The sequence below is a fragment of the Biomphalaria glabrata genome, chromosome 3 (genome assembly GCF_947242115.1).
Source record: "Biomphalaria glabrata chromosome 3, xgBioGlab47.1, whole genome shotgun sequence".
Taxonomy (NCBI): domain Eukaryota; kingdom Metazoa; phylum Mollusca; class Gastropoda; family Planorbidae; genus Biomphalaria; species Biomphalaria glabrata.
Window position 1 is genome coordinate 7763846 of NC_074713.1, and position 24512 is coordinate 7788357.

Here is a 24512-nt window from a genome sequence, read left to right on the forward strand (position 1 = left end):
TTTCCGTGTTACTTTGCCACCACCTCCAGCTGAGTGCATATAGTCTAGTAAAATTATAAAATTAGATCTGGATCTAGACTAGATGCAACAATACAAAAGCTTAGCTTGTATAGTCTAGATATAGAGTCTACTAAAGTCAAAGAACAACGAAGTAAGGTACAATTTTTAACTAGATTCTGACTTCTGTAGATAGATCGACATTATTATTCATTCAGAATCATTATATTAGATCTATAATAAATAAATTTAAATAGTGAATAGATCAAGAATTCAAGATCTAGTCTAGCCAAAAATTATAAATTATTATTATACTAATTATAGAGTTAAGATTAGATTTAGATTGATAATTATTCTACTTGATTTACTTATTTAGTCGATTATTTTAGATTACTGAAGATTAGAATTAATGAAGTAGTGACTAGAATCTAGTCAATTCACTATTTAGAAAAAAATAGAATCTAGATGTCTCTATGTAGTCCTAGTCTTACTATTCTAGTTTTAAACTTAGTCTTAGATAAAAAGGCCCCAAAGGATCATGACCAAGAACTTAGAATGCCATTATTAAAATTACTTAGAAAAAGTGTTAATTTTAAGAAGTTTATTTGCTAATCATTACTGAGAATATGCTTGATTTTTATTGATTATAGTTATAGATCTACATATCATACTACTACTAGATCTAGTAATAATAATACTCTGCTTAGTTATATGTCGAATTCACTTAATTATTATAGAGATATATAGTTAATCAATATGTTTAAAAATAATTAGATCTAATACATTTAGATCAAAATGAAATACTATTTATTACATTATTGAAAATAATTGAGAGTACATGCTCACCCATGTGAAAAAAAGACGTTTCTAATAATATAGACTAAATTAGTTTTAGATTTACTAGTGACGAGTCTATCTTTAATCTTAGTATCATGATTATTATAGAAAGATCTAGAAATAGAAGACCATAGCCTGTAAAGACAATATAGTAAAATACAAATCGAGATCTATATAAAAGGTCTAGCTGTATTTTGCAAAAAATATTGCTTGACCAAATTAATTTATTGATTAAATTTAAAGCAATAGCTGATTTGACTAGGCATAGCCTGCCTGGGCTTTTTAAAATTTACTATTAATCTCTTGTCACTCTGTTGATATTATATTCTATTCATGTTTATCTTAGGCAGATTGGTTTAAGGTCTACCCTATCTTGTTTTTAAACTGGAGTTATGGTGAAAATCAAGCTAATAGCCTGTCTGTGAACTTTTCAATTAAATCTTCTATACCTGTGATTGGCTGTGATGAATGCTACCAGTGAAGTGGAGCTCCACACTAGCCTGAACAGAACCTCAAGTGTCATGGCTAGTGTGAATAGCACATCGGCCTCAAATACAAATCATTTGTATGATGCTCTACAGATACCACAAAAAGAGGATTTGATTTCTTCCAATGCCATGTTATCCAATGTGCTTTCCACTGACTTGTATGAGACCACAACAAAATCGGCTACTACAGAAGTAACCTTACGACCAGCACTGCCCTACACAGCACAGCTTAGTCTGACTGTAGTATACATTGTGATGTTTTCATTGCTGTTTGTCCTGGTCTATGTACAGCTGTGGATGATATGGTACTACAGACATAAACGACTTAGCCACCAGACTCTTTTTCTCTTCATGGGCCTCATTTGGGCTGGACTCAGGACATCATTATTTTCATTCTATTTTTATAACTGTGAGGAAGCAAACAATTTAAATATTCCATTCTATTGGTTGATGTACAGTTTCCCGGTTTGTTTACAATTTGCAATGTTGTGCTTGCTGCTGCATTTCTTTGCTCAGGTAAAACACTTTTTTTTTTGTTTAATTTATCTACTTTTTTATGTAATTAAAAGACATTTTACAAAAGCAAAGAGGAACACAAAACTAAAAGCTATTTAGCCTTCATAATATCAATATTAGAATATGCATCTTCTTTTAGGAACCCTCATATTCAAGAAAAGAGACTAGAAAATAAGCAAAATAGGGTCTTTTATAATAAATATTTGACTAGAGTAACACCATTAGTAAAATCGCTAAATGCAGAGATAATTTTAGAGGACTTAAAAAAAAAGCAATAATACATTAAACACATAGCCATTACATATTTTTTATTCCATATATATTAAGGCAAATTTGTGTTCTATTTCATCCCTAGAGCCATGGAATGGATTGATGAATCAGGAAAACTAATGGCTTAGTAGAGTTAAAGTCTCTAATAAACATGCATGATTAGATTAACATATTGATATGCATAGGGCATAATTATCTTCTTTTTTTTTTTTTAAAGTGACATATGTCATTGATATAAGATAAATAATTTATAATATTTAATAAAAAGGGGGGGGGGGGAGGGGGGAAGCTTCATTTTCGTTGTCATTCCTGATAGTGGGGGTTGAAGCTCATACTTATGCATATTTTTTAATTTTTTTTTTCAGCCATTAAAATGCCAATGAAATGTCTAATTTTTTAGCATTCGTTCCTTGCAACACAACTTTATTGAACTAAAATAGTTCATGATTTCATTGGGCATTTTTTTCATTCCATGGGTATCTGATTATAATATACTTTTAGTAAAAGCAAAATAAATTTTATTTGAGCATGGGCTTTGAGGAATTCAGTATGTGAACTGCATCTTTTTATTATTATTATTATTCTTAGATCATGTCTCAATTTCTGTAATCTCACATTTGATCTTTTGTTATCTCAAATATATGAGTGCTTAACAAGCAATGATTCTATCATATGAATAAAAGTTTTCTCTCAAGAAGTAGAAGGCAAACTTTTGTTAATTAAAAGTAAACCACCGGAAGGTAAAAGATAGATAAATATATATTTCAAAGATGGGAGCTGTTAGTACTATACTTATCATTAATAGGGATAAACATAATGAATCACCAATAAATATTGATTTGACGAAGGTCACATTGACACATTTGCTTGTTGCTACACTTTTTGAGTAAACAACAAAGAACCTCATTACATGGACTACGAGTCGACCAATCTCTAAGGATCCAACAAGAACTTGTGGATCCTCTTATTATTGTATCATTTTTGTACAAAAGCAAGGGCCATGACTCTTTAATCCTGATAACACAATCTTATCAAATCCTGGACACATACTGTTGTTCTCCCCTAGTCATCTAGCCCTCTGTTAAGTAGTTCACATTCTTCTCTTATTTTGTTTTTAGCTGTTTGTTTAAAATGGCAGTGTTAGCTTGAGCACTGGTTCACTTACAAATATACCTCTTGTGATGATGAGTCATAGTATTGTGTTCTATTTTATCATGACCTAGAAAGTAGAAACACAACACACATACATTATTAGGGAGGCCTATACAATCATAAGGAAAGGTTCTGTTATGATTTCTCAGATTAAATAAGAGTATTTATGTGCAATGCTCTGTACAAAGTTATTTTTTTGCACATTAAAAAAAATGAATATCCCCATACTTGTTTTCTAATATACTTCGTAGATTTAATAAAATTGGTAAATTTATTATTAATTATTTTTTAAGAATAAAAATTACTTGTTTACTTATGAGAAATAAAAAAGAGAATCATCTATTTATTGAAATAAATTAAATATAGTGGCCACTGTAAGGAGAAACCATTTTTTGTTGTTATTGTTGTGATGTTCACCTGTCATGTTCAAATATCAAAAATTAAAAGTGCTATTTAAATAGATGTTTAAAGTTCCCTGCATTATGTAAATATATTTGTGACAGCTACTTTTGGTGTTCTGAAAGGCAATCCTATTTGCTTCTAAACTTAGATGCTTATACCTGCACATTTACTACACATATACATATATATACCATTTTAAAAACAAACCAACTTCTTACTTGTACCTTGAAAGCAACAACTTCAAATAAATGGCCACTTATAAGGTCCTCTAAAAGTATATTTTTAAATTTAAAAGTTAGAATATTTATAATGTATGTAACTTCTTGCACACCATTTATACAGTATAAAGTTCCTTGTTATTTCTCCCAGACCCAATCTCAGGTTAAGCTGTAATCATACCTGGAAACATAAGAATCAATATAAAAAAAATTAACCAATTAGTTCATTAACTAATTAGGTAATTTATTATTTTGTTTGGTATCTTGAGCAAGGGAAAGAAATTGTACTTGACTGAAGTGTTGGTATAAGCTGAAGTAGTATCTTTATAGGTCATTGTCTATGGCTTAGTGAACACAACCATGATATAGAAACAATATATAACTATACAATCTTCCATGTTCATATGCTCTTTGCTACTAGAGTGGTTACTGTGTTGGCTTGAGAAGCCTGAGAAGGCTTTAGCCCAAGAGTTTGAATTCAGGTCATTCACTTTTTTTTAATAAATACATTTTAAAAATGATCACCTAGATACTCAGTTCTTTCTCCCCCACCCCTTTCCAACTGGTCCAGGCAAGTTAAAGGATCGTAGCATATTGACAAAAGCTAAAAGCATGAAATTGCACTAAACAAAAACAATAGAATAGGTAAAAATATTTCTAATTGCAAAGATTTATTATTATTAGTCTAGATCTATTGCATGACTGATTCAAACTAATTGATACACTTAATATAAAGCTTTATTCTGCTTGTTAATATTTTTCTTGTTTCTAAATATATTATCGTGAATATGTTTGTTTATATTTATTGTTGCCCCTTGCATCTGTTTATATTTGTAAATTCAATTTAGTTTGTGTACTAACAATTGCCTGTGTCTTGGCATGTAGTATGTGTGTAGTTATTTGTATCATTCAGTGTAATAAAGCTTTAAATGTTAACACTGTTTTTTTTTTATATTAAGTACTACATCTATAATAGGGGCAGAATACAAAAAAGAAAACCTAAATGGACTCACTTCAAACAACGGCGTTGTCTGCATTAGATGTGACAAAATATGCAGGTCACACTGCACTCATCCTCAATGTTAGGAATCAAAGACATCGCCATTACAATTTTTGTTTACATACAAGTTATCAATTTATTCAATGTTGTAGTTTTTTTTTTTTAAGGTTGTGTTAAAGGCCAAAGCCAAGTATGAGCCAAGTCAATACCAGTAAATATATTTTTTTCTTTGAAATTATAGAAAAATCTCTCGTCATATAAAATATCATATTTAATAATCAATAGATCTAAAGTTTGCTTTAGCTTCACTCAGTTCTTTTTAACATTTTTTTTTCAGGTGCCCTTTACGAATCTTCCTTGGTCTTTCTGTACTTTTATTTACATCAATGAATTTAGCATGTGCTATCTTTACCAAGCTGCACGAAATTAAAGAATCCTCTGTTCCTATGTATTTATATTATATTCGTGTAACACTCACAGAAACTATGTTTCTTGCGTATGGAATTTTGCTGTCTATGTGCATATTCAAAATGACCAAAATGGTTTCTTCTCAAAGAGTTCTAGAAGCAAAGGTAATTAAGTTTATTAATAGTGTTAATGATTTATGTTTCTGCCATTAGAATGAAAAATTCTTTAAAAATGAATAAAATTTTAAAGGAAAATTTTATTATGAGTACTTAATCAGAAAGCATGGTGGCTGGGTGTTAAAGCAGTTGGCTTCCAAGCCTAGGGTGTCAGGCTCGAATCTTGGTAAAGACTAGGATTTTGAATTTCAGGCTTTTTAGGATTCACTCACCGAGTCTACCCTTACTCTAATGCATACCTGATATTTGTTGAGGATAGTTAAGGTAGTTAATCATTGTGCTGGCCATATGACACCCTGTTAACCATCAGCCATAGAAACAGATGACATTTACATCATCTGCCCTATAGATTGCAAGGTCTGAAAGTAATGCTTTACTTTTTTACTTAATCAGAATTAATAACTGTTTATTTTATTAGTATTACTATGTTTCTTTCATTAGAATTGAAACATCTACAAAAATAAAGCAAATCAAAACTTAACTATAAAAAGTTGTTGAAATTGAGTACTTAATTTAATCCAAAGTAATTAACTGGTTGTTGTTAATTTAGCTAACTTTTGAGATCTTGTTAGCATTGTCCCATAATATTTTCCTAATTTCGGCCATCATTAAAGTCTTTCCCATAACTACCTTGTATGTTCTTTATTTGCCTGCCTCTTTTATTTCTGGTACCATACTTAATCATGGCTATCTTGTGACATAACTATACGAGCTGGTTTGCCATTTAAAAAAAAAAGATTGTGCAAGGGTATTAACCTTCAACTCTTTTTGATCCTGTAAATTCTGTTGCATTATTTATTTAGGGAGAGATGTCTGCTGTCACAGGATAAACATTTGTATTCACCAGGCACTGCAGCATTTTCAACCTTTCTCCTACATTTGGTGTGTCTGCTATCTGGACCCCCCTCCTATCTCTTAACTGTTGGTGTTGATCTTGAAGAGCTACAATTTCTTACATATGTCAGTGTATCTGCAGCTCTCCTGCTTTCTATTGTGATCACCACACAATATATCCTATCTTATGGAAGTGGGCATTGTGGAATTCATTGAACATGTCTAAGCCAGCTAAAGCAACTACTGCTGATAACTGTGTGGATGTCCTAGCTCCTTGCTCTTCACAGCATTCCCATGTTAATGACTTTATTTTGCCACCTTATTTTCTGCATTTATGTGAATAAGAATGTAATTGTATTCACTCGCTTTAAGTACTAATAATATTATGTATTATGTTAACTTTTCAATGTTTGTTTATTTTCACTCCAACACTACTTTAGGGCACCACAGTGAGAAAAGCTGTAGCAGTCACAATTTTAATCAATTTGTTGTTTTTATCTCGTACTGTCTACAACTTGATATCAATATGTAATACCATGAAGACAACTCCAAACTTTGGTTATGATTGGATCAATGTAACTGACCAGGTGGGTTCCCCTTTTTTTATTGATAGAATTAAAAAAAAAAAAAGAAACAATTCATTCATGTATCCGTCCTTTTATACGCTCAGTTATTAGTTAAGGAGTTAATTTGAACCTTTAATGGCATGCCACAGATTTAGCTTTAGAAATCAAAACTTAGTAATATTCTCTGATATTCTTAGCTGTAGTGGCATGTCTTGATGCAGTTAAAGAAGAGTTATCTGGCTTAATGGTTAAAACAACTTTTAAAAGTTTACAATGCTGAGAGGCCTTGTCTTGAACAAAAAGAATGGACCCTGGAATATCTTAGCATCCAGAGGGAAATTCTATCCACCGGTTTTAAATCTAAATCTAAAAATTGTAATCAGCATTTTTTAGAATTGAAAGTTATTCTTTTTTTTTTTTTTTTTTTTTTTTTCGGTAATAGCAATGATATTGAGAAAAAAAAATTAAATCAAATCTGTAAAGTCTCATCTCTCTATGCCAACTTTGAACTAAGCCATAATGTTATTTAGTATTTGCAATACTGTATTGCTCTATTTAATATATTTATAACATACAGAAATATTACATTTCTTAACTCTACCAGACTGCTTTATTGCTTTTTCTGTTATTTCCATAATGGCCGCTATGTCATTGTACCTTTTTTTGGTATTTTCTTATATCATGAAAAAAATCAGTAAGAATAAAAAAATAACCAACCACTCAGTATGTTTATTGAATGCAAATACCCACATGTATTTACAATGAATTGGTATGGTTTTACATGAAAAAATGGGAATAACCATGAAATAATCAATTATTGAATTTAAATTTTTGGTCTAAGATTGTAAAAAGCCTAAAATTGATCAATATTTTGGTTGATTTAGACTCTTAAGAAGTCAGAATTTTATTAAAAAGAATGTTTTTATTTCTATTTAAAGAGACAAATCTATTGATAAGTCCATAAGAAAAATCATGATTTTCAGTAGATATAGAGAGAAAAGGGAGGTGTGGCTCTGAGGAGATCAGGAATAGGGGGCAGTTAGTTTTAGGGGCTCAAGAATAGGGGGCAGTCATTTTCAGGGGCTCAGGAAGAGGGGGGCAGTCAATTTTCAGGAACTCATGAATGGGAGGGAGGGGCAAACAATTTCAGGGGCTAAGGGCTGGTAGGGTTACAAATTATTGATCATGAATCTTTAAAACAATTGTTTTTTTGTTTCCTAGGCTGACTCAGTTCCAAATTTATCACAAACTTTTGCTTATGCCTCTTTTGGACTGGTTCTTTTTGTTTGGGAGGTGTTACCTATTTTTATTGTCGTCATTTTCTTCAGAGTCAAACGATTAACCTCAGGACAGGTAAGGCTACATAGACATATATTAATGCTGCAATGTTTCAGCCTTATTAATTGTTAAATTTAACTTTATTTATTCTTTATATAGTAAATTCAAAACATATAAACGCTTCAGCAATTAATTTTTGATTTATTTTGAGCTAGAGCTTGTGCATAGGGAATTGTAAACTTTTTAAAGTTTCTCTTATTGGCTTGCAAACTCTTGTCCAGTGGGTGGACACTGGACAGGTATATAAAAATTATCGCTCTAAGACTTTTCCTAGAAATTTGACAATTTGTGTATATCTCTGGGGGAGAAAAATAGTTATCTAATTGTAGTGAAAATTTTGGTTAGACCTTTATAATTTTAAATATAATCATCTTAAAATTAGATTTGACTTACTTACTTACAGCTTTTCACTCCTACCATAGATCTCCACAGTTTCCTGTCCTGAGCCATCCTTTTTATCTTGTTCTAAGTGTAACCAAACTTTAATGTGTCTGCCTCTAGTTACCATTGCCTGATGCTTCAAAGACTTTCTTCTGTTGCCTTGTGGGTTCCACTTCAATGCCTGCCTCAAGATGCTAGTGGAACATTACGTCTGTTTATTTTCAACACAGCTTAAGCACAAATTACTGCACTCTGCAATAATGTTTCTTTGTATTCAGTAAACGCTGAAGAATTCAAATCCTTTGAGAGAAAATGCTGGGTATCATATGCAAGGAAAAGGAGCAAATGAGTTTATGCCTTTGCAAGTCAACACTCTGGCTGGCATACAAGAGTAACTCCTCAGTACTATGAAGAGACAAAAGCTGAGCAGGTTTAGTCATATTGTAAGACATGACTCACTGTTGAAAGCAAGGTTCAGTAGAGGGAGCATGAAAAAAAGGGTCATATATAGAAAAGCTGGCTGGATAACGTAACAGAATAGACTGGCCTCTCTCTTGATATCCTGCTAAGAACACTGCTGAATGAGAAAAGTGGATGGATTTGGTTATACTGACTGTCACAGCACCCTTATGACTAAAGTCAAGGGACAGATGATATTTGGTTAAGAGTTGAATAAATAAATATACATACATGAACGTTTTGCACACTGTCTTATGTAGAAATCATGAACTGGACTGTTAATAGAACTTGATTGTGCAAAAAGCTCAATCTAAAGACTCCTTGCAATAATGAAGCATTGCAAGAAATAAATACAATTAGAAATTATAGACCACCATCAGCTTCACAAAGGGGAAATCAATGAAAAAAAACTTTTTTTCTTGTGTTGCTTATTTGTACAAAGGAAAGATTTTAGTTTAAACTTTTTTTTTCTTTACTTAGGACATTCACACCAGAAATTCCCAATAGCAATCTAATATCGGTTATGTTTGTCACCTTTATTTTTTTGTCCACTTTCTAAAGGTGCTGACAGATTTCTCAACACAGAGTCATGGTTCAAGAGTTTTTTTCTTTGACAATCCCAGACGTTATGATAGTGAAGATGATTTGTCTTCCCAGCCCTCCACAAATCCCCAGTAAGTTACATTTTCAGACCTTTAAGTAATGTGTTTTAAAGTACAAGGCAGTAGAGAAACCAATTACTGCCATTAGTCAAATTTAGGGTTTCTATACCACAAAGCTTTCTCATTTTAATGCCATTTTATAATAGTTATGCAGTTGTTATAATACTCTTTGAAGCTAAAAAAGTTGTCTTAAAGGTATTAATACTTGCTAGTTGTCATATTAAAATGGCCAACGGTTAACGAGCAGGGTGTCATGTGGCCAGCACAACGACCAACCGCCTTTACTTTCCCCAAATAAAGTCAGGTACCTATTAGAGTTGGATGGACTCAGGGACGCCCTAAGAATCCCAAAATATATTAAAATGATGCACTTTGAAATTGTTAAAGAGCCAGTATGATTTAAGGGGGGGGGGGGGTAGTGGCCTATAGTTGAAGCACTTGGCTTCTGAACCTAAGGGTCTTAAGTTCAAATCCCTGTGAAGTTTGACCTTTTGAACTTAAGGATTTGTATGATGTTCCTGAGTCCTCCCAACTCTACCTGATATTAGACATACGGCGTTATGGGAAGTAAAGACAGTTGGTGGTTGTGCTGGCCATATGACATGCTCGTTAAACATTAGCCATAGAAACAAATGAGTAAAGATCCAAAGAGGGTTTTATACTATTGGTAGGGCACACTAAGGGGAGACAATTTATTATATTCACTTTTAAATGTTTAACTATGCTAAGAAGTTCATTGGCTCGTGCAAAAATTCCAATGTTTTATTTGTTCACATATTTATTTTGATCTAGTTAAATTAATTATATATTCAAATTGCACTGATTCTAGCAAGAAGGGCACTTGAAGTTTTGAATGCTTCAATGTTTTGTTTCTAACTTGGGAATAGAAATGTGTATTTATTTTTGTGTTTTTCAGGGTGTTTTATTGAGTCTGTTTCCAAATTACATTAACATTTAGTGTTTATAATTGTGATTTGGATGACCTTTATATGAAGCCCTTTAGCATTGTGGCATGAAATATTTCAGAATTAGACTAAGTCATAATGTTTATTTTGATTTATAGTGGGGACATTACTGGATCACGCTCTCTAAATGGAGATAGTTATCGTTCTTTGACTCCAAGAGGCACACCTGGTGGGACTCCCATCAATGCTCCAGTTTGGGGATACTATTCAGCCTCTCCGACTTATCCCAGTGCAAGCAGTCCTCTCTCTGGAGTGTCCAGTAGTACTATACTAATACATTCTCCCAGAAGACTAGGATATGGAAGTATTCAGCCTGCAGTCATAACACCATTGAGACCTCCAACTACATACAAAACCTCAAAATAACTTGATCTATAAAGTAACGCAGCCAGTAACCACGCCAGGATTTCTAATGATTTTTGAGGAATGCATTGTTTCAAGGTTGACATTGTGACTTAAAAATATGTTGTTTATAATTTTTTAAAAAAGATTTTTGTTTATATTCATACAGTAAGATTGCCTCACCATAATTTGAGCTTCATTAAACAAGGTCATAAAAATAAGAATACGAATATTTGAAAGTATCTTTACTTTACTTAACTTCTTTAAAGATTTCATTACTTTTTTTTACTTCATTGCATAGTTTGTTTATTTTTTTTTTATTTGATTCTTTGGCATCCAAGACTTTCAGAGTTTATATAAATGTAATATGCTATACAGTTACATCCATAAAATCTATATAAAAAAAAAAAAGGAAAAATTTGTAAAACAAATATTACATTATTGCATTTAATGAAATACAGAGGATATATGTTTTGTAATGGGTTATGCTGTTGTTGTTTTTTTTATGACCCTGGGATGGTGTCAATGTTTGTAAAATGTAAACATTGAATGTTCTAAATCCAATTGATCTTAGTTCAAAAACATGAAAGATACAAGTGAAGCAATATTAAGAATATATATATATATATATTTAATCCAGATTTGTACAAGTTTTTAAACAATTGAAATCTTATCTTAATAATAGGTTTATCCATGTAGAAATGCATTAATTTGTATCATTACCAGCACATGGAATTAAGAATTTTGCAGAAGTTATAGGAGGCCTTGATGAATATATTATGTTTTTAAAACATTTGTTTTTTCTTAGTTTTCGAACCAGCTTATTAAGGGAATATTTTAATGTTATAGTAGTTTATATATTTTAACTGGTGTTAGAGGTGGCAAATTAAAATTCTGATATTTAGGTTAAGCAACCTTAATTTTTAGATGTTTCTTTTAAGAGATATTTGGTTAAATCTCTGGGACTAGCTGAGCTTTCTTCTTGTTTTCATTATTGGCTATGAAAATGTAAAAGACTTTTATGAAACTCTTCTGTATCTGAAATGGAATGTCTGTTAGTGCTTCCACACTGGCTAAATGGCTCTGTTTTACTAGAGTTTTTATTCTCTTGCTTGGATTGAAGCTGTTTTTTAAGGGTGTATATTTGAAATGTTTTTAATTTTTTATTATAACCAATGCAGCTTTTTGTTTTTATTGTAAAACAATTTTGTTTTGACGTTTCTATAAATCTTAACAGAGAAAAAAATCTGCATCTTTTTTTCTTTTTGTTAAGATTCCATAAAGTTAATAGTTAGAAAATACAAATCTAACAATAAATATAATTTAATTTAAGAAAATTTTATTTGCATTTGAAACAAAATTTCTTCCACATTATGCTGCTGCTTATTCTTTATGTCATGTTAAAGTTTTACTTTAACTCATTGCTTCCAGTACCTCTTTATTCTCTTGAAATAAAATCTTCTCTTAAATAAATGATGCTACATTAGTGAACATGTGTTAACTAACTTCCCTTATATGTAGTTCTTGTTTTTTAAGAAATAAAAACTTAAAGTTACTCAAGCAACCAATATTATTGCAGTGTTAGAAATTTTATATCTTTTTTTTTTTTTTTTAAATTAACAATTACTTCTTTTTCATTCCTTTTTTTTTTCTTATTTGTAAACTAATTGCTTTTAAGTATGAATTTTGATTTTAGGATTTTTAGGAAGTTCCTCAAATGAGTATCAGATTTTTGATTTTTGTTTTGGAAAATAAAAGTTTAATTAGTCATTGTGCAGGCCATACGACATCCTCTTTACTGGCGATAGCTAATTATTTCATCTTCCCATTGTATCACCAGATCTCCAATTGAAACTTGAGTTTGATAGCTTTGACACAAAGGATTTCTTTTTTCAGTTTTAACCTACTGCTGAATCATTAGAATTCATTAGGCAGAGCAGCATACCGCATTTGTAGCAGTTTTTGTTTGTTTGTTGTTGTTTTTTTTTTTTGCATTTTTGAAATGATCCAAAACTAATTTCAAGTAATAATGGCATTGATAAAATTTATATTTTTTAAACATGTGTGGCAAATGCCTCATGACAATAACAGTCTGGTTCATCTTCAATAATAAAAATAATTCATCATTATCACGCACTTGCATCATTCATGGTCTCAGGTAAACACCATTTCAATTTGTATGTTGCAATGTTAGGCTTCCCCACCTCTTCTCTCTCTTGAATGATCTTGAATGGCCTTCATTTCTTTCTTGTACTTAAAGTTGTCCATCTTGTATAGCTGTCTTAGTCTTTTTGTCATTCTGAGTAAGTGCCCCAGTAATCTCCATTATCTGTGCATGATCGCTAATATACAGAAGATTGTTCGTTTTTCATTTAAGATAGTGTTTGGTCTGTAGCTTCTCAATATTTGTGTCAATTTCCTGTTTTGGTAAGCTTTGTTTTTTTGACAGTTAAAGAAAGACATTTTCTAAAGCACATTTATTTGGTGATGATTCATAGATTAGGGATTGAGCATATCTTGCTAGATTTTCAAAATGTTCTTTAGTGTACCAAGATGGTTAACTGGACAATTTATGGCTTTAAAATGAGTTTTAAAACATAACTAAAAATTTTCATATAAAAATAATGAAGGGTACCTTTTTTTTTTATAATTAGCTTTAGCTTCTGTGTTAATTTAATATTATTCTGTTACTAACCATGACAAATAATTTTTAAATCTATAGAATCATTTGTTTTGACTTCGCATGTAAACTACATTTGAGTATATAACTTCACTCTCTTTAATAGAATAGAAGTCATCTCTAGATATTCAGATTGAGTTTTAATTGGCACAGAGAACATTATTTTGGTTGTTTTGTATCTAATTTGTCTTCTGAGGCACATTTTCATTTTCTAACTAAAGACCAAAATGTATTCATCTGCTGTAAATTTGTATTTGAAATATATGCTTGAAGTACACATTAATCTATGTTTATTGTATATGATTATATAAAAGAAAACAAGTCATTCTATGTGAATATTGAAATTATTTCATTCCATTTGACTGTGATTTTTACACTGAATTTATTGATAACAAACAAAATGTCTACATCTTTTTTTTTTACTGAAGAAAAAAAAAGGAACAAAAGTGAATTTCATTGAGTTTTTTTTTTTTATTTTATTTATTGGCATTTACAGTGAAACCAAAGGCGCTCTTTTTTTTATGCAAAATGTTTGACTTATTCCTTAGACAAATCAGAAAAAGGAGGACTAGGCTGGATTGGGGCATTTAGTCACATGTAGCAGACAGTGAAGATTAAGACATGCCATGTTTCATTACACACAAAAGCTGAAAATGTCTCAGAACACCAAGTGTGTGTATTTGGCAACCCATAAGATATATGGAGTGTGTACATTTTTTACTGCACTTCACTCAAACTACAGAGGCTTGAACAGTATTATGTTTTTTAGACATCTAAGGTTTGCAGACCTACATTGAGATTGTGTTATCAACCTTTTTACTGGCTCTTTTGTATGAATAGGTTTAATGGAAAGAAACAGTAATAACTTAAGTCAGCGATGCCCAACCTTATTCGGCATGGGGACATTTTAGTTTCCAACTCTCGTATCACATGACCGAAAAGTTACAAAAACAAAATGAAATTGAACTGAAACATTTATATTTTTTTTAGAAACGTGTGGATCTAGTACTTACATTTGTTAATGAGATATCTGAAAGTTATCTTTTTTAAACATCGGAACAGGGCTTCATTTCTCTACTTAAAATGTGAGCAACTTTGAGCTAGCTTTTCCAACGACTCATTTTCTTTGTCTCTTTTAGCTAAATATTCCCTTCTATCCTCCAATGTCTAGGCGTTGTTTAACAATTATTTATTCACAGCACAAACCAAGAATGCCGTCATATCTGTATTATAGTGCATTTCTTGTTGATTTTCTTTACAAATAAAATATTTTGGCTGAGCATGACTTATTATCATGTTTAACACAAAAAAAAAGTAAAGATTCATTCAACTTTTCCTGGTAGATTCTAAATTCAGACTCCACTTGTAGTTTTTTCGGCTTCATCATTTCAAAAACTTACAAATATTAAAGGTTATAGTACCAATCCATTAGAGAAAAAGTGAGTGCCCTAACTTAGGTAAGATACATTTTAAAACCTTTTCTTTCATCTGGGAAAAAAAAAAGGGGAGGGGGGGGGGGGGTTATTACACTTTGTGCTGACGGGCCAGATCTGGCCCACAGGCTGTATTTTGGGCATCACTGACTTAAGTGATTATAAGATTTGTTGACAGAAATTAAGTTTAGAAATGTATTTAGTGCTTTTTATTTAACATAAAGCAAACTCAATACTTATAAATGTCAAAATGTCACTAATGTTTAGATTTGTTTAGTATTTACAAAAAACTATTTCAAATATGATGTTTGAATCTATTAACAGAAACATAATTTCTATTGTCATGCAAACAATTTGTGGATATTGTTAGTTATTGGATTTTTTTAATTAATTAATTTGCACAAGTTCCAATAAAAATCTGCTGGTTCTATATGAGTTTAGTATTAACATTTTCTTTGTCTAACAAGATATTAATTAATGATGCCTATCCAAGGTGTGCCATGAGCTGAGTTTATAATTGTCTAAAGTTGTACATTTGTGACTTGAGGTCCTTACTAACGTCCCTTAATTCACCGAAGTTCTGAGTACTTGGCTTTCAGTTGGGTAAAGTAAAATGTCATCCTATTGACCATATATAACAACTGTTGTTAACCATTAGCCTAGAAAATGAACATCCCTAAGGCGTCAAATGGGTTTTTGTTAATTTTCTTGACTGAATCGGAGGAATAAAGTCTTTAACTGGCAGACACATTATTTAAAAAACAATTTGATAATTGAAACTGCATTGAAACCAAGTTGCTTCGACTAAAACATTTGTGCAATGATTTAATGTTTTGTTAAAAATCCTTCAATGTGTTGAATAAACTTATGTCATTGACAGTGAAATGTGTTCTTTCTATTCTGGGATAATTCTTTAGAACTTAAGTTCCTATGGAGCTCATTTCTAAACATGATATGTTGCATAGTGCATTTCTTTTAACTCTGTCTCTCCGTAATTATTTTCCATGTTCCGATGGAATTCTTCATTTTGTCATTAGTATTTTTTCCCCTATTATGGTTATGCTTGAATAATTTTCTCGTTTATTACCAGAAAGTGTTTTATTTGGTATATTAAAGGGGAATTCATGCTCTTTTTCTATAACACAAAGTTTATAAAATTTAATTTAATAAGGTAAAATCAACGATGGTATCTCAATTAGTAGAAAAAGAGTTAAACCTCTAGGTGTCTGATAGAGTACACTATTGGACACATCACAAATTTTATCACTTTTTACAAGTGAATACATTCATTTTAAAAAGTATTTTTTAGTTTAATATTTAAGCACATGGCACATACACACAGAATAAAAAAGAGATCAAGCTGGTGTTTAATAAACGTCATTTTATATTTCATCAAACAACGTTCTGGCAAAGGAATGACTTCAACCAAGTGATTAAAAAAAATTATTTGTATAAATAAATGATGATGAAAAAGTCAATAAATAATCGGATAGAACAAATACCTTGATATACATTGTGCAAAGTCATGTGAGCACAATATATATATATATATATAAATAATAGACCTCTTTTAAAAATTCAAATAACAGAATTCTCTTAAATTGACTTTAAATGAACTTTTCAAAATGTATTCACATCAAATATTTTCAATGATGATATCAGTGGGATGGTAAAGAATGTTAAAAATGTGAATAGATGAGATTCCAAACTATTCCAACAAGTTCATCTAGTCCAATGGTAACATTCTATTACCTAGGAGTAAACAAAAGTCAACCATTAGAACTCTCAAATATAAAACAGATTTCAGTATACTGAAGAGGTACATTATCTTCGGATAGCAAAAGCATGAAAAAAAATAAAGAAATAAAATCATTTCTAAGAAACAATTGTGTACATCCATCATGCTGACTACATTTAATCTGAGGTGCTATTGAATGATTAAACTTAGTCCATGGGGTAGTAGTTCCATTTAATTAGTGTGATCATTAGTTTCAGGCGAAGATTTTCTCTTATGCTATTCATAAACCACTCTTAAAAGGCTTGCAAAATGAAATAACTTGATGTGGCATTGTAACTTGTGTCTCTGATTGCAGTCTTGAATTAAAGAGAAGTAAGAAAGCATAAAATGATGCTTACATATAATTCAGGACAATCTGATGTCAAGAAGTAATAGGAAAGTCAATGCAGTGTATGTTGTAGGCTTGCAATGTCAAATCACTGATGTATTTGGCTTAAAGATTAAATCTGCATCTACAGTTTTTCTACAATGTCAAATCACTGATATAGTTGGCTTAAAGCTTAATACCTGCATCTACAGTTTAATCTGTGCAGTAGCAATTGTGTTAAAATGTATACAGCTGATAACTAATAGAAAGATATTACAGCTATTAAAAAGGAAAATACAAGACATTTACATCTACAAAAGGACTAGATGCTATCAAAACAATAAAGCTTTTAATCGATTGAACATGTATGCTTTTTTTTTTTAAGTTTCTACCATCAAAGCAATAGAAGCAAACAAAAGTATATATTATGCATCAAGTATAGTAATTACAGATGTTAGTAGTATATCTATTGAAAAACAAAAAGGTTGAGCCATCAGAAATTGTTTCATTGTACATTTCATGATAGGTTAGAGCAACTTGATATTGTAAAAACTTGTAAATTGCAATTTATGACCCTGGAATCAAGATGTTTATTGAGAATAAAGCAAAATCATTTATTAATGAGTTGATCATCTAGTTATTGACTCTAGTCTCTAAAATGATACTCTCATTGTACAAAATTGTTCAAGTCATGTCTTTCTGAAAAACAGTGTGTGTGTGGCTGAATGGCTAAAACCGTTTGGCTATCTATCAAAGGGGCTTAAGTTTAATGCTCCATGAACCATAGTACTCTGAGCATGCTAGATAATGGTACAAAATACATTTTAAAAAAATAAAAACATTTCAATCTAAAATATTTTCCCTTCATTACCATAATGACTTTTTGTTTTGTCTTTCAATATGTTTCTACCAAGAATGAAAAGGTTTAGAAAATAATTTTTGTTTTACCAACAGTGAACCTCAAAAGGGCTTCTATCTAAACTAGATTTGGATATTTCACCTATGAAAATAAAAATGTATGTATATATAAATAAATGCAATTTCTCTATTAAATATATTTAGTACATTGTAAATATTTTCATATTTCAAACAAGCTATGCAAAGTATTAGGGAAAATTCAATTCTTTTCACTGATTTACATCTCATTAACGAAAGCAAAATGAATTTTATAAACATTATTTGTCATTTTCTAACAAGGGCAAGCGTTTTCATTTCATTCTATACCAAAATTAACATAAATGATACAAACAGATTCAAGTTTATTTGTACTAGGATAGTACACAACAAATGAGCTAAATAAATCATTTCATCAGGTGGGGAAAATAATTCCAGAGACAAAGTGTTAAAGCACTCAAGATTTTCATTAAAAAAACAAACAAGCTCTAATCATTCACAAATGTATATATATATATATATATATATATATATTCTCAGGGAAAGTAAAATTATTTTTAAAGCATTCAGCCAAGAATAAAATATACAACTGACAAGCCCATTCTAAACAAAAATATTATCATATCTATAAACAAAGTGGGATTTTTTGTTGCTGTAAGTATTATTCCATTGATGAAACATAAATGTTATAAAAATTAATTACACACACATACAAACCAATTGGTTAAAAAGCATAGATGAATGAGCTCCATGAGTCGATGCTACCCCCATCTTCAAACAAGCTTACAAAAGAATAGAATGGGGCCCCATGTAACTCTACACTATGTGCAACAACAAAAGAAGACCAAAAAAAAAAAAGTCCATAAACAACCTTGATCACTTAAATGGTTTCTATTTTTCAATGACCCCTTCTCCACCAACATGATCACAGTCTACCATGTCATTTGTACTTTCTCCATGAAATACTTAGTCATCAGCATATTTGTGCCTGTGACAATAGTCTTCATACTACCCACTTTTACACAGCGAAGATACTCCATTTTCTCAACTTTTTATGGCAACTTTTGGAAAGCTTTTTTTTAAAACAACAATTTAACTCCTAGCTACATGTGGGACAGCAGTTAAAGCGACAAAATTTGTCTACATTTAAAGTACAAAACCAGTTCTAATCTTGTGAAGAAGATACTGAGTTTATGCCCCTGCAGAAATTATCAACATCATTTAAAAAAAAAATAAATTATTCAAGTATCTCAAATAATCACAGTAATAATTATTTTTAATCTTATGTATAAATAGCTTCAACTTAACAATGATACGAGATTTTTAAAAAATAAAACAATTTAATTATAAAAAAATAATCATATTTGTTTACACAACAAATATTCTTTACTGTCTTTCTTTGTATTTATTTAGATAACACAGTTACTATATAAACAAGGATATCATATGTCCAAATTTAAATAGCAATCTCATTCCGGACATGATAAACACACACACACAGATAACTGAACTACACCCTCTTAAAAACAAGATGAAAGTGAATTGTGCGCAAAGAAAGCAGTCATTCAATAAATGGAACAGAGCACACCACAAGAAACAGAACTTTCAGATAGACATCACAGCTGCTAGGAAACACAGAAGACTCTCTGCTTAACAGTTTTAAGTACATTATAAAAACAAAAAAAACTCAATCTTCAAATTCGTCCATACTTACTTATACTAAATATAGTCAATATACATAAATATTAACCATTTTAGAAGCAATAGACTTACAATTTATGCAAAATTCTGTAGTAAAAACATTTTTTTTTTAAATATATCCAACACATTAACTATCTAAAATTATGATTATACAATCTAGAGTTTGACTGAATGCCAGAACTGTTTTGTTAAGATATATATATCCTGAATTCAACTAATAAAGTTAGTCATGTGGTGTTTGAGATGACAAGAAGTGACTAGATAATGAAAGAAAACTTCATTAGAAAACTTACAACAAGAGGTTTGCGACATGTGATGGTGGTTGATACATGAGATCATGATGGTTACTGAGGAAAGTTCCGTTTGGATATACTGGTCCCCCCTCCCCCTCAAGCTAGTAAAATGGATTAATGCTTGAGTAGAAAAAAACTTTCACAACTCTACTGAAGCTCCAGAACACAGAACCAAATGTCAAGGCTGATTATGTGGAAGAGGTCCATCAGCTGGCTAATTTACGGAATGTTTCAATGGCATGGATGCTGCTGGACAACCTAGAAAGAAAGAAAAAAAGTGATTCAAAAGTATGTCTAACATGTGAATACAATACTATCTCTACCATAAGTGACTTAAAGACCAGGTTTCTGTTATGGTCTCAATACTAGTAAAGCAGAGAAAACTTTCAGGGTAGATATTAACATTGAAGGAAAGCTGAACAACTTCTCCAGCTCTTTCTATTGGAGCGCTGTTTTCATTTAGTTGGCAACAGTGACCTTTTCATACAATGGCCTTGACATTTTGACCTATTTAGTAGAAAGTCCCCCAATCCTCTTCTAGTTAATTTCTTAAATTTTTCTTTAGGTATCCTTATAATGTTCCCACACCTCTCTTTAGGTATCCTTATAATGTTCCCACACCTCTCTTTAGGTATCCTTATAATGTTCCCACACCTCTCTTTAGGTATCCTTATATTGTTCCCACACCTCTCTTTAGGTATCCTTATAATGTTCCCACACCTCTCTTTAGGTATCCTTATAATGTTCCCACACCTCTCACTTTAGGTATCCTTACATTGTTCCCACACCTCTCTTTAGGTATCCTTACATTGTTCCCACACCTCTCCATATTTTATTCCTTTTGGAAGTTCATGTATTATATTGCTTTGAAGTTCATGTATTGCTTTAACATCAAAATGCAAACAAAGAGTAGATAACTGTTTAAAATTTATTTTCAGAATTCATCTCTGACTAAAGGACAGAATAGACTTGCGCATGATTATTGGAATATTGCTATAGTGAGAGTGGAAAGTTCTTTAACAATAAAAAGGGGAATTTTTTGATAAAAAAACAAGTTGCTTTAAGATATTTTGAAATAGTACCTTTAGTTAGGGATCTTCTTTGTTTTACCATTTGTTTAGTGGGTGAATTTAAACAATTATATTCTGATTCTATTGCACCACTTGTGTGCAAGTGTATAGAATAGACAAAAAATAGCATACAGATTTCAGTAATAACTGAAGCATTTAAAAATTTTTTAGTACTTGGGATACAATCATCTTTATGCTTGATGTAACATTGTGTACAATGTGTAATGAAGGACTTACCTCCCAAATGCATTGAAGAGTGCAACTATCTCTGTTCTTGTTAGCTGGAAATCTTTATCCTGAGACTTCACTATAGAGTCTGGACCCATGCTGTCACCAGAAAAGAGAATCTTCAGAGCTGTACCCATTCCTAGAACCTATAAAACACCACAGAACATTGGGTTTACTATTAGATTATTTGCATAGTTTTCATTTAGACTTAAGAAATCAAATAGAATAAAATAGAAATTTCAGGATTTAAAAAAATGTTTATAATTCATTTAATTAAAATTGGTGTATATATATATATTCATTATTAAGATAACAATTTGTTACACAAGCTAAAACCTTCATTGTACCTGCAGTTTTCCCCACAATTTGCATTTATCACAGCCAACACAATCCATGATGCGAGATATATTACGGAAGTGGAGAACAAATTCAGACTGTAGATTTATTTATAAAAAGAAAATGAAATTAATAATCTTTAATAATCTACGAAAGTGATGTCTATTACTAAAGAAAAAAATCTACATTTAAAGAAACAAATTGCAAATTAACCTTGAGCTGTTGCATTTCCTTGGTGTTACCTTTAAACAGTTGGCTTTCATCAAAATGATCAGGGAATTTCCTGAAACGGAGCAGGGTAACTGGTTAAAATGCAGTCACACACTAGTCATTTCAACTTCAAAGGTTATGACATTTAAAATGCTCTTAGTGGCAACAACAACAAAAATTAACTAGTAAACGTTATTTATGTATACATTGTGCATTGTATTTTAGATATATTTTAAAGCAAATGACTAAATACAAGTTTTGACTTAAGTACTAACATGGCCGATAATGAAAAGTACTCAGTGTGTGTTGTTTACAACATTACCCATTTAAACAACTGGCTAATGAAACATGACTCTACATCACCTACAAGAAAGAATTTCACAGAGAACCTCAAATGTCAGAAAACAAGCACTTTGACTTGAGAGCAGTTTTAAATGATGTAAAGCATGAAAGTAGCGCTATATAAAAGCTATAAATATATATATATATAAATATATAAAGTAGCAAGCCATTTTTGGAATTATTTCTTTTAAAAAAAAGGAAACACTTTCTGTAACTGTTGCTTTGTTTAAACAAAACAGTTTCACTAACCTGATAATGTCTAGAAGGTCATTGACTCCTTTCTGTACATCCTCATCTTCTTGGTTATCTCCAGTATAGAAACCTTTCTAGTGAAACAATGACAAATATTTGACTATCGCAGGTCAACTAATTATTCATTTAAAAAGTCATTTAAATCTGTGGAGAAATCGTCTCAGCCCAAGCTGTGGTCTAGAACCTCTCTTAATGTTGTTTACTTCACTTGTAACTTCTAAATTATTAGAATGTTAACAAATAATTTATCTACTTTTCTTTAGAATAAACTTTTAAACTGCATGAGAACCATGACTTTAGCGTGCATCTATCAAAATGAGACTTGATAAGGTAATTAACAAAGTTACGAATGAAATCATTTCAGGCCTTAAGAACTAACCTGTTTCAAGTAAGGCGCAGCTTTAGCCAGCGCTCTCAACTCAATCAGATAAGTAAAGTAAAGATTTTTAAGTCGCTGGGGTCCTTGATCGTGAGTTAATGCTGGATCAAATCGTTGCTGGAATTCTTGAAGATTATGGTCCCAGTAACTTTGTCCAAATCCATTTTTAGCTGTAAGTATACAAATGTGATACCAAAGAAACAAGCTTTAAGTCATTGGTAGAATTAACTTTTAAATACATAAATGCAAATATAACTGGTAAGTTTAGTTATATACACAGAGGATTCCAGCTCCCATTGCCTCAACATGGTGCCTCTGTGGAAACGTCTGTACATGGAACCCCGGAGGAATTCGCTACCCGTGGCCTCAGCGTGGCCCTCCGGTGGATACGTCTAGTGGGTGGATACTAGATAGGCTAAGTACGAGTAGCAAACCAGGCCCGGCCGGGCTTCCTTGGGTGAGCTTTTGTTTTTTTTCTCTCACTCGAGGTTGGGATGGAAAGAACGCCCGGAACCCAGTCCAAAAAGTCCGCCACGCCGTTCCACAAGGGGGCGTCATCAGTGTCCCGTTAGCTGGAGTGGCGGTCCCTGCACGGAACAGTGGCGGTTACAGTATAGGAATATGAGACAAGCCCCCCGCAGTTAGCTCTGTTCTCGGCCACTTATAGCGAGTGGGCCAGGACCGGGGACGTTGCGCTGTGTACACGGCACGGCCCGGTTTTACCAGTCAGTCAACCGATATGGCCGCCTACCGTTGGGTGCCCTCAGACAGGACAGGGGTGAAGAGCCCCATGTCCAGGCCTGGTGGTTGGATAAAAGCCTTTCTAACCATCAACGGGATAATGGCGCCTTCGGCGCCGACGCCCTACTGGACTTCATTGAAGGTACATGGAACCTGATAGGCCAATGTGGGTGGAAAACACAGCCTCCGTCTGGTTACCCTAATTGAGCTTTTTTTTTATCTCCTCTGGAGTGAGGATGGAACAGAGTCCAAAAAGTCTGTCAAGTCATTCCACAAGGGGGCCATCATCAGTGACCTGTTGGCTGGAGTTATGGGCCTCAAAGAGTTTTGTAGCAGTTACAGAATAGGAATATGAAGAAATTAGTCATGGTCGCTTGTAGGGACCCAGACTGGAGGCTGCACACCTTATATACGGTATGGCACGCCCCCAATTGTAGAAATGGTCGTTGCCATAATGGAAATTCAAACAAGGACTTGCAGTGAAGAGCTTCAGGTCTCTGCCTGGCTGTTAGGTAAAATCTTTTATAACAGTTATTGGGATGATGGCGAGCCTTGCAAGTGCACTGATTTCCAACTGGACTTTTCTCAAGGTAAATGTACAAAAACTAAAGAATGTCTAACAATTGGGGTCACATTTCTTTTAGAAGTCAACCATTGACAAAAACTTGAGGTTTAGATTTACTAGCACATTACTTTTATAATTTAAGTTCTATCAGTTGAGGTCTATATATGTCTCTCTACTAAACTATCATTTCTAGAGGTTTAGCTTTTCTAAATAGAGAATGTACACAGAGTTAGTTAATATTGCTTACATTCAAAATTAATCTACTGCAACCA

At 31.9% G+C, this 24512-nt stretch overlaps 2 protein-coding genes across 6 annotated transcripts in view; one reads left to right on the plus strand and one right to left on the minus strand.

Moving 5' to 3' along the window:
- LOC106055938 (G protein-coupled receptor 137Ba-like) lies at nt 1-19932 on the plus strand. Of its 3 annotated transcripts, none has more exons than XM_056023156.1 (8): nt 1-156; nt 1181-1838; nt 5048-5091; nt 5218-5452; nt 6739-6885; nt 8086-8217; nt 9604-9716; nt 10768-19932. In XM_056023156.1, the coding sequence occupies exons 2-8, from the start codon at nt 1299-1301 to the stop codon at nt 11033-11035; spliced, it is 1479 nt and encodes a 492-aa protein (XP_055879131.1). In that variant the 5' UTR covers nt 1-156; nt 1181-1298; the 3' UTR covers nt 11036-19932. The 3 variants fall into 3 exon arrangements, with proteins under 3 accessions (XP_055879131.1, XP_055879132.1, XP_013067891.2); XM_056023157.1 differs by having other exon boundaries at nt 1185-1838; XM_013212437.2 differs by having other exon boundaries at nt 1-151.
- Nucleotides 16486-24512, minus strand: part of LOC106055939 (ERO1-like protein alpha) — a 20055-nt gene continuing 12028 nt past the window's right edge. For all 3 annotated transcript variants that reach the window (XM_013212444.2, XM_013212443.2, XM_013212446.2), the window contains 6 exons: nt 22935-23104; nt 22553-22629; nt 21965-22034; nt 21763-21849; nt 21425-21561; nt 16486-20375 (listed from right to left, as the gene is read on the minus strand). In XM_013212444.2, the coding sequence (XP_013067898.1) occupies nt 20324-20375; nt 21425-21561; nt 21763-21849; nt 21965-22034; nt 22553-22629; nt 22935-23104 (593 nt within the window). In that variant the 3' untranslated portion in view covers nt 16486-20323. The remainder of the gene's footprint in view (nt 20376-21424; nt 21562-21762; nt 21850-21964; nt 22035-22552; nt 22630-22934; nt 23105-24512) is intronic.